The 10,866-nt window shown below is 39.0% G+C and overlaps 1 protein-coding gene across 1 annotated transcript; it reads left to right on the top strand.

Annotated features, from left to right (window-relative positions):
* Window positions 1–992: 992 nt before the first annotated feature.
* Window positions 993–1,922, top strand: LOC108716291 (olfactory receptor 5G3). Its single transcript, XM_018262413.1, has one exon. It carries the CDS (start codon window positions 993–995, stop codon window positions 1,920–1,922), a length of 930 nt encoding a protein of 309 aa, XP_018117902.1.
* The last annotated feature ends 8,944 nt before the right edge of the window (window positions 1,923–10,866 follow it).

A 10,866-nucleotide genomic window follows, 5' to 3' on the forward strand; every position in this document is an offset into this window, starting at 1 on the left:
TGAGAATTCTGCCTGTTCTGTTTATTTCATCATTGCCAAAGCCACTGGGAAGCTCGTTTGGCTCTGGGGACCTAAAAAGGTCCTTGTGAAGTTTGACTGAGGCACTGCAGGTAGGGATGATTTTCACTAGAGAACTCTCTTGCCTTTGTAATTAATCTTAGGAAGCCTACATTAGAGTGCAATGTAGAGCAAATGGGTCAGTTTTCAGGAAGGTATATGTCCCCTTTAAGAGCCATATTAGCACCTTACCTTATTATAGTGAGCCAATAGTGTAATAGGATATTTGTGTTTTCATTATTTGTGATGAAATATTTGCAGCCTTAATCCAGTAAAGTGTTCAGTCACTCCAAGTGGCCCCAGTGGTCTTTACTGGAACTGGATTTGAACGAAATCACTTCACTCCCACAGGAGTTTGGGGAATTTCACTTTGCCTTCCCTCCTGTACCGTGGGTGCTCGATCCTTCTGAAAATCCCACTTGCCACTGTTAGTGGAATTGAAATATTACAATGTGTATGTGAGACAGCTTTGATACAGGAGATTGGAGTTTTCACACCTATAAACTGGGAAAGAACTGGAAACCAAGAGCAATGATTTTCATGAAATATGTCACAAAGCAAATGTTTGGTATGAGGACCTAAGGTAGTTTTGTGTACAGGGCAAGTACCCACCGCTGACACTTTTGCACCATGAAACCATAAACCGTAGATTTCCCAAAGGCAACTTGTAGTGCAAAATAGAGGGTGAATTGAGCAAGATATTAGATATTAGAATTACACTTGTTGTTTTTATTATTGTGAGTGGTGAAAATGTGAGACAGACTATGGTCATTTGTAGAACCCCTTTACCCCCAGGACTACAGTTGAGATGGTCATTCAAACTGAGCACATGAAGAATTTGCCCTTCTCAAAAGTGACTAGTTGGCTGCACTGTTTAGTCAGTAAAGTGATATAAATGCTACTGGGCTATTATGTGATTAACGGTAGAGATTGTGATGGAATCAATCAAAAACCAAACCTCCTTTAGCAGCTTTGTACTTCTGGGACTGACCAATCAAAAGGAGCTGCAACCCATTCTCTTCCTCATCTTCCTCATAATTTATTCATTGACTCTGCTGGGAAACTTGCTTATTATTGTCCTCATATGGCTGGACTATTGCCTGCACAAGCCCATGTACTTCTTCATTGGCAACTTGTCCTTTCTAGACCTGTGCTTCTCCTCGGTCACAGTGCCCAAACTGCTGGCTGTCTTTATGTCAAACAAGGCCATTCAGATCTCATGGTGTTCTGCTCAGCTGTTTCTTTTCACTTCGTTGGGCAGCGCCCAGTGTTTGCTCCTTTCAGCCATGGCTTATGATCGTTACGTGGCCATCTGCAAGCCCTTGCTCTATGCTGCCATCATGAACAGTAGAATCTGTTTGCTCCTGGCTTTGGCTTTGTGGTGTGTGGCTTTTATAAACGGTTTGGTACAGACTAACTACACCTTCCAGCTATCATTCTGTAGTGAGACCATTAATCACTTTCTGTGTGAGATTCCTCCTCTACTAAGCGTGGCCTGTACATCTACATTCATGAATGAATTACTGCTCTTTTCTCTGATCGGCCTTATTTCTGTTGGTTCCTTATTGCTGATCATTGTATCTTACATACACATTGCCTCTGCAATCATGAGGATCTCCTCCATACAAGGACGAAGGAAGACCTTCTCCACATGTGCCTCCCATCTGACACTTGTAACGCTCATGTACGGCTCAGCTTTCTTTGTCTACATGAAGCCATCTCCATCTGATGCCAGAAAGAAGGACACTTCCGTTTCAGTGCTGTATACAGTAGTAACTCCTATGCTTAACCCAATTATTTACAGCTGGAGAAACACAGAAGTTTTAACGGCTTTTAGAAAGACTTTCCTAAGAAAATCATTTTAACTAATGTATTGTAGAGACCTGCAGAGTAGGGAAAATGATCCTATTTAATAAAACAATGGTTATGAGAGTGAAACATGTAACTACTCTACACTCATTGCCAACTGCACGTCAGTGTAAGGTTTTGCACACTATTAATTCATTGGATCTGAAATGCTACAAATTGTCAATACAATTTTATTTTGATGCCCTTGGTTTACTTGTTGCATTGTTTCTCTTTTATAAACTTTTGTCTTTCTTTATTCATCTCTTTCTCTTCTTAACACTTCTGTATTTCTCTAATGTGTCTCCACTTCTCCTGTCCCGTTTTTGCGACTCATTGTCTTTATCTTTATCTTCCAAAATTCTTATCAGTTTCTAACTTCACAAATTCCCCTCAAATCCCAAATTTCTTACATTTCAACCTTCACTAGTACCCTCTACCCCTCCACCACCCCCCTGACACAACTGTACAGTGACCTGCAAATCTAGATATCTCACCTTTGTCTTCTTTATGTGACCCACTTTACCATCTCCGTCATCTCCTGTACTAATTAGTTCCTCTGTATATGTTTCCACACTCACCATTGCCCTTAATGAGCTGAAGGTCACAAGAGAAAAGAGCCAACCGTGTCAGTGGCACTGCACATGCTCAGTGGGCTCTGAGCAGCTGTTGAGAAGCTAAGCTTAGGGCTCGTCACTAATTATCCAGCAGAAAATGAGGTTGGTCTGTAATATAAGCTGATGTTGCAGGGCTGATTATTAAATTCTGATGCTAATTGCACTGGTTTTTGAGATGACCTGTTCCAAAAATGATTTACTAATCAGCGTTATATTATGACACATATATTATATATTTAGTATATTGTGTGTCAGTCCCTAAGCTCAGTAAGTGACAGCAGCATGGAACTTGTGCAGTGAATGAGCAGAAAAGAAGATGAGGAGCTACTGGGGCATCTTTGGAGACACAGATCTTCACTGATAAAGGACTGGGGTTTCCTTAGGCTGAAATAGAAGCTGAAAATTTAATGTACAACATCTTTGCCCTACTTCTTTACTTAAGCTTTAGTTCTCCTTTAACATCAACATGGACTTTATACATGAATATGTGAATGTCTTTTGTTCAATTGGTTCCACAGATTGATTTTTGTATGGATTCACTATTGCGTTATAGGCAATATGATTGTTATAGTTGAGTGCTATAGCTATTTAAATTCGTTTTGGACACAGGTAAGGCCACTGAGCTGTATATCCCCTATGGTATATTATATAAGCGTATAGAGTATAGTGTGTCTTGGAGAGATGATGATCTTGAGGGGAAAATAATGATCAGGCCCAGGCTCCCCCTAAATGTTCCACTTGTAAAGTAATTGGCTACAGTATAAAGGAGCCAATACATCAGATTGCTGGAATTCTCTATTGTTGCTAAGGACAACCTAGTGTTGCATTCACCCCAGTACAATTCAGCTACAAAACATCCTTCCTAAGTTCCAAGGGAAAAGCCAGTGAGGTGATACAGGGACTGACCAAAAGGCTTTGCAATGGCTTCAAGAAGAATAGAAATCCTGCTCCAACAGAGTTGAGGCCAAGTACAATGCTGGCACTTTAATGACTGGGGACATGTCACTGTCTGGTGCCCATTACCTGTTCTACCTATGGATTGTAACTCTGTCCAACAGATGTCGCTGTTTACTCACCCCATGTGCACCATAGTCACTGAATTACATATGGGGTCGTAAAGATGGGCAGAAAGATTGTCCAAGCTCTTCTGGATTCTGGGAGCTCAGTGAGATTGGCAAGAGAATCCAGATCGAATTAATGACCTTAGTGTTTGAGTGCTCTGCATTTATGGAGACTCTACAGGTCCATTTACTAACAAATTGCATTTTTTTCCACAAATCACAAAAAAAATTGTTGTTTTCCATTATTTATAAAAAGCTCTAATAATTTGAGGTTTATTAAGTGAAAAAACTAAGAAAGCCTTTAATGCCTAACTTCGCCAAGAAAAAGTTGTTGAGATGCTATAAAAGTCAATAGGAGGTGCACTGATCCTACTGGACCATTTTTAAACCTGAACCAATCAGAACCTTAGAGTTTTTTTCCATTTTCTCCCTACAAATTGTCTTTTAGAGGATCTTGTGGTATTCAGATTTTTTATTTTTTTCGTTCATCTTTTTTTAATTGGATCTTTTAATACATGCAATGATTGTTGCGGTTTTAGCGTTTGTAAGTTTAGTTGTGGTTTCAAAAACCTCTTAAACCACAAATATCTGACTATTAAGTGATGACTTAATAAGGAGAACGGACCATCAATGACGGGTAAATTATCTGTATAAACTGTCCTGACTACCTCATTACCAAAAGGTCAAGTCAGTAGGGATAAGGGAATTTTTTTGGCGAGTTTCGCCTTGGAAATGACGCCCATAGACTTCAATGGGAAAAAAATGTCATGCGTCAAAAAAAATGTTGCACGCCTCAAAAGATTACTTTAATGCATTTCGGCAAATTTTTGGCGAAGTGAAACAGGTCAAATTCGCCCATCCCTAAAGAGTGGAGTACAGACGCTTTTGCACCAAGCACAGTTCAATTTTGGATGCGCTTACAATATAATACGCCTGATAGCATTTAGGATTCTTCTCATCCCTCTCTGGTTCTCGTCACTCTCAAGGTAACCCGGCAGAGGAGATCATCTGATAGGTAGAACGTTGCACTTTTAAACAATTGAAAAGGTCTTTTGGTGGGGCAAATCTCCTCAATAAGCAGAAATGTGCTGAGCATCTTAGAAATAAATAGGGGGGTAGATTTATTAAGGTTCAAATGGTAAATTCGAATTTTTGAAAAACATTTTGTGTTAAAACAAATTTGAATTTAAAAGCACCAACTTGAATGTAAATTCGAATGCAAAATTTATTACAACTCAAAACCATGGAAACAGTTATATTAACAGAATATTCGCCACTTAAAACCTGCCGAATTCATGTACAAGTCAATGGCAGAGCTCCGTTGACCCATTTGAAGATGTTAATCGGAGAAAAACTCTTATCAAATTTCGATTTGAGTTTTCAGGTCAGTAACATTTGTTCGAATTTTAGACGTTCGAGTTTTTTCTTAAATAAGATAACATTTCAGTTTTGAGTACGTTCAAATTTATTAAGTAAAAATTTGTTTAATTAATTTAAAGGCTCTCTGTATATGAATCATTATTTATAGTGGCCGGAAACCTGCAGTGAACTGAAACATAAAGCAATTTTTACTAACTTCGCCTACTGGCTTCTATGGGGTTAATGTGGTACTCTCACGCCATGATCATACTGCCATGTCTGGGGTTAATGCAGTGCTCATTAACTATTTGATGTTTTTATATTACTGGCAGGTAAGATCTTCACATAATATACAAAGGGGTGAATTACAATGTTTTCAATGCCACATAATCAGAATGGTAGGGGCCATATCAGCCATTTCTCTACTGAGAAATACCGGCGTATGACATTAAGCCTTAGCCTCCCCAAACAAAAAATCCACCCTCTGCCAATGCTCAGAGTAAAGGAAGTTCATTCACAGGGGTTTGGGGTGGGAATTCCCAGGGGTGTCCCCAGGTCTTATGAATCTGGACTGAAGCCTTGGGGGCCCATCGTGGCTGAAAATGAAGGGTCCTCCTGGCAGTTCCCGGGGGCCCCCTCCCGACATCCAATTCCCTGCCAGCTGCCCGAATAGTCGAGATGAGCAGCACGCATGCACGAACGCGCCCACGACATCGCCGTTCATTACTTTATGGGGAGCCGGAGCCGAGGTAGGAGGTCTGAGCTGGCGACACTGGAACCAGATGTAGCTACTGTAGAGGTAACCAAGACTGTAGTTTATAATATTCCTAGAGGTATTATTGAGTGAAACCAAGTTGCCCTCAGAGCCTTCAGTGTTTGACATGCCAGATTTGAAGATCCCAGATCCTACACTGTCCAAGGTCTGGGAAAACCTGGTGCTTGGAGTATTTTTCCCATTTTTTGGTCAATAAGGTTTTACTGTATGGTTGACATGTTCCATTGTGTGATTGTGGTGCACTTGACAGTATCCCTGACCCTATTGCTGGATGATGTTGGACCTGGCCCACACTTACACCCTGGGTCGTTGCATGCAACAGGACAAGACACAACAATGACTGCAAAGATTATATTGACCGAATATTTTTTTTTATGTGAAGTAGTACTGTGACTCATGCCTTGAATGCTAGCTGTCTGGCCTAGTTTCTCACTTCTGTAGCCCTCTAATTCCATTGCCTATCATTGATGTCCCATTTTAAAGGATTGCAATGGACCTAGTTGGACCCCTTGTAAAGTCAGCCCAGGAGGGCATCATTTGATCTTTGTAGAACTGGATTATGCTATGTACTACCCTGAAGCGGTTCCTTTAAGGAATACTGATTACAGTATGCTAGTTAGCTGATTATCATGTTTAGCCATACTGCCATTCCAAAGGCGATCATCACATACCAGGGTACACCCTTTATCTCTTGGCTTATGAAAGAATTGTGTAAAATGATAAATTAAGCAAATAACTTCTGTGTACCACCCTCAAACCAGTGGAATAATTGATTTTTTTCTGTGCTAAAATGAATACATTTAAATTCTAATTTCAAAACTCAAAAATTTAAAAATGTTCAATAGTTATTAAGCTAAAAAATCTGAATCTAAAAGTCAGTTGGAGCTGTCCTTGGCTAAATGTAAGAAATTTTTTTGCGAGTTTGTAGATCCATTGAAATTCAAGAGTAGAATACAAATTTAATGAATTTGAGGTTATTTTTTCATGGGTTTTATTTGACAGAATTTTTTTTACATTACATTTTTTAATAAACAATGAAACATTTGAGTTTGGTTAAATTCGTTTATTCGAATTTAAAAAAAATCTAAAAAGTTTACTGATTTATTGATAAATAAGCCTCCACATCTTCTAAACTTATATATAGAAGCAGGAGACTTACAGTATCTAGAATTCCTTATGGAAATGCTGGATAAAACTATTGTCATCCTCCTGAAACTATGTAATGTACTGTACCTACTACTTGCTGAAATTTTAGACCAGTTTTATTGCTCAATGTCAATGTGAAACTGTATGCAAAAATTCTAGTTAGAAGACTTGTAAGTATCAATACATTAATAAGAGCCAATCAGGTTGGTTTTATTAAAATTAGACAAGCATCAGATGGGACAAGAAGGTTCTTGGATATAATTCAGGTAGTAGAAAACTTAGGAATGCCTCCTCTGCTTTTCTTGTTGGATGCAGAAAAGGCATCCATACATGTACATTGGGGATACTTCAGAGCCACCTTAGAGAAATGTGCATTTCCATTCTACAGAAGACAATAAACCAAATTCAAGCTTATAATAAAATCCTTGTGTGTCTGTTCTCCCTGGTGGCACAATTTCAGAAATATTTGCCATATCAAATGGCATAAGACAAGGATGCCCATTGTCACACCTACTTTTTGTTTTACTGATAGAACCTCTATCCCAGCAATTCAGGGAGAATTTGCAAATCAAAGTATCCCCTAACTCGGGAAGGTTAGAGAATGTTCTCTAACTTGGGAAAGTTATAGGGAAGAAACAATAGGGCTATTTACAGATGATGTTGATGTAATAATAGTTCTCACAAATATAGAATCTTTCTTAAACGAATGACAGCGTTTCTATAACAAAATGTCTTACTATAAATTGAATGAAACAAAAACTCAATATCCCACAGGATAATTCTATCAGAAAGAAATAAATAAGTTTTAATGGGCCAAAACCTACATATTAAGGAATCCAGTTGCCTAAAGCCAGAGATATGCTACAAAACAATCATTTAAAAAATAGAGAACCAGTATCTAAGCTAGTAAGGGCATATTCCTACTATTAAAATTGTGATGGTACCAAAGTGGTTTTATTTGTTTAGGATAGTAAAAATTCCAATTTAGAAATCATTTTTCAAGCTTTTCCAAAATTGATATCTACAGTTTAATTCAGCTTAACTCAGGTATTCAGGGACAAAGATAAGAAATGGATGAAGTAATGGATCAGAGTGGGGTAGTTGTAAATCCCATGTTTAGAAAACTATTATAAATTGAGCAGCTCAGTGGAAAAGTACTTCTCTCCCAAAACAACAAACACTCATTACCAAAGTTAAATGGAAACTATTAGAGCATATGTTCAAGGCATGGGATACGAAAACGAACTGTTATGGCTCCCTTGGGCAGAATTCGAAATGGCCCAATCAGATACAATGTGATTTGTGGGCAGGTCCCTCGTTAATTACCCTTTAGACTCCCCCAACCCAACTTCCCGGTGTACCCCCATAACTTATATAAGATACAATTGACATGATGGAAAGTTCCAACAGCAAAATGTATGTGAATGACATGATATATGGAACTGAACCACCATTATGTACTTATTATCTTATAACTGTTATTGGTTTGATATACATGTCGAATTGTAACTTAAATGTAAAGACTAATAAAAACGTAAATAATAAAAAAGAAAATTATTATAAATCAGCTGTACTTGACCAAGCTGCCACTACTGAATCTTGTTTTTTATCCTTCTTCGTCTGATCTCGCTCTACCTTCCCCCCTTTCCTTTCTCCTGTGCAGTGTGATACCTCTGATGCTTCTAATTATTCTGTGGCCATTGGATTTGTAGTTGGCATTGCATTTATACAGCTATGTGTTTTGGGGCATTCAATGTGAGGTTGGCACTGCATTTATGTAAACTGTGCTGCTTGTGTGTTCTGTGGGTATTCTATTGGCAAACTATTTATTTTCCAATGTGTTCTGTGAACATGAAACAAAAAATGTAATTTGTGGTGATACATGGGTGTGGTTACAGTGGGAATGGTCAAAAGGGGAGTGGTTAACAAAAAGGTTTTCACAGGAAACTATTTTTATTCCACTGTATAAATCCAACAAAGATAATTTCAGGGAAACGCTAATGTTAATTTTAAATATTTTCTGTAAATATAATTCAAGTGCTTTCCACATAGCTATTACCGTATATACTCGAGTATAAGCCGTCCCGAGTATAAGCCGAGGTACCTAATTTTACCTCCAAAAACTGGGAAAGCTTATTGACTCGAGTATAAGCCTAGGCTGAGAAATGCAGCAGCTTCTGGTAAGTTTCAATCAAAAAATTGAGGGTTTCTGCTCCCATTGGAGGTGCTGGCGTCTCGTTTTTGGATGCCGGCGACCATTCTTGGATGCCGGCAAATATTCTTGGAGACTATTCTTAGACGCTGGCGACTATTCTTAGGCGCCCGGGACTATTCTTAGGCGCCGGCGACTATTCTTAGGCGCCGGCAACCGTTTTTGCGCTTGACCCGAATATAAGCCGAGGTAGAGTTTTTCAGCATATTTTGGGGGCTGAAAAACTCGGCTTATACTCGAGTATATACGGTATTTTGGGGCAATACCATAAATAATGAAATTTTATCAATATTGGACATTTAAGGCAGAAAGATGTTGATCCATCAGTATTTTTAAAAAAAGATGATCTATAGCTTAAATGTATTAAAATGCGTTATTTGTCATGCTGGTCTGACCACTTTTCATCATTGATATGTTTGTTATAGTGGAAATTAGTTCTTATAGGGAAGCATCAAAAATAGAGACCATTTATTGGCTGACTTTTTTAAAGAGTGATAGTTACAGGTAGCTGGTTGAAATAATAAACCATGTTGTAGCTCCATCATTTCCAGCTACAGCTCCAATAAAAGGGCAACTATTTTAACCTTGAAAGCAACGAAGTTGCAGGTAAAACTTTGGTTCTTAATCAGGGTCGGACTGGGGGGCCAGGGCTACTGCCCCAGGACCCCTCTGATGCTCCAGGGGTTTTTTGAGGATGTGCACTGCGCCGAGTACGCGCGCAATTTCTTTGATCCGACTGCCCGACAAAGGGACGTCACGGCAATAAAGGGGACCTGTCACCCTAAGAAACAATTCCAAATTTTTCTATCATGTTAGTTGAGCAGAATAAACTTTACTCACACTATATTTATTACTCAAATTTTGTTTCCTTCAGTCTTGGAATTCACAATCATGGTAAGGCAGGTGCCATTTTGTGACAAGGCAGGTTGTTTATCAGGCTGGTGCGGATCTGGTCGGCAGGCCTACAAGAGCCTGGGACCCACCAGGTTTTTTCCTGGTGTTTCCAGGGTTTTTTCCTGGTGTCCCATTGGCCCAGTCCAACCCTGCCGTTAATGAATCGGATGAAAGTGAGTGAAGGACTGGCCAGACCAGGAATGACTTTGATGTAGTTGGCAGTGTGAATATATTGTAATATATGGACAAACACCTGCATTTGTACTATTGGTAATGGATTGAGTGCAGAGAACCTCTTGTCTTTGTCTGTGTAAGGCTATAGTAACTAGAGAGGCACCTTTAAACTATCAGCTTTACCAATATGTTTGCTCCGGATGAGACGTATTATTTTCAGGTGTGGGCCCATGCAATGGTGTGGAGGCAGGGTGTAATGGTGGATAAATATTGTACAAAACAAACTGTGAAAATGTTCTCACTGCGTCACACTCTAATCCTGACCCACCACCTCCTTCTCAAACCCACGGGCAACAGGGCACCAATAGAGGAGGGCTTCGTAGAATCAAAGTCTCCAGCACCTCAAGAAGTTTTTGGATAACTTTTATTGAGGAATAATTATAAGCATTGAGAATCACAGACACATAGGATCCAAACACTCCTAACATTTCTCAGACGTACTGGGTCCATAATTATATGTATATATTGTATGAGCTGTTTATTGTGTACTGAGCCTTTCTCATGAAACAAGTTTATTATTTGCCCCACTTGTATTTCAATAAAGGTCTATAGTTATTATTTAGTTAAGGTATAACAAGAATGAAAAACAGAATTCATTTCAAGTAATTGTTTTGCACCACTACTCGCCTTCATTTCCCACAAGCCTCAGTCAACCTTCTAGCAGAG

This window comes from Xenopus laevis, chromosome 5L (assembly GCF_017654675.1).
Source record: "Xenopus laevis strain J_2021 chromosome 5L, Xenopus_laevis_v10.1, whole genome shotgun sequence".
In the NCBI taxonomy this organism is placed as follows: Eukaryota; Metazoa; Chordata; class Amphibia; order Anura; family Pipidae; genus Xenopus; species Xenopus laevis.

Coding starts and splice junctions, on each gene's coding strand:
- LOC108716291 (XM_018262413.1), top strand. CDS start 993: ATGGAATCAATCAAAAACCAAACCTCCTTTAGCAGCTTTGTACTTCTG.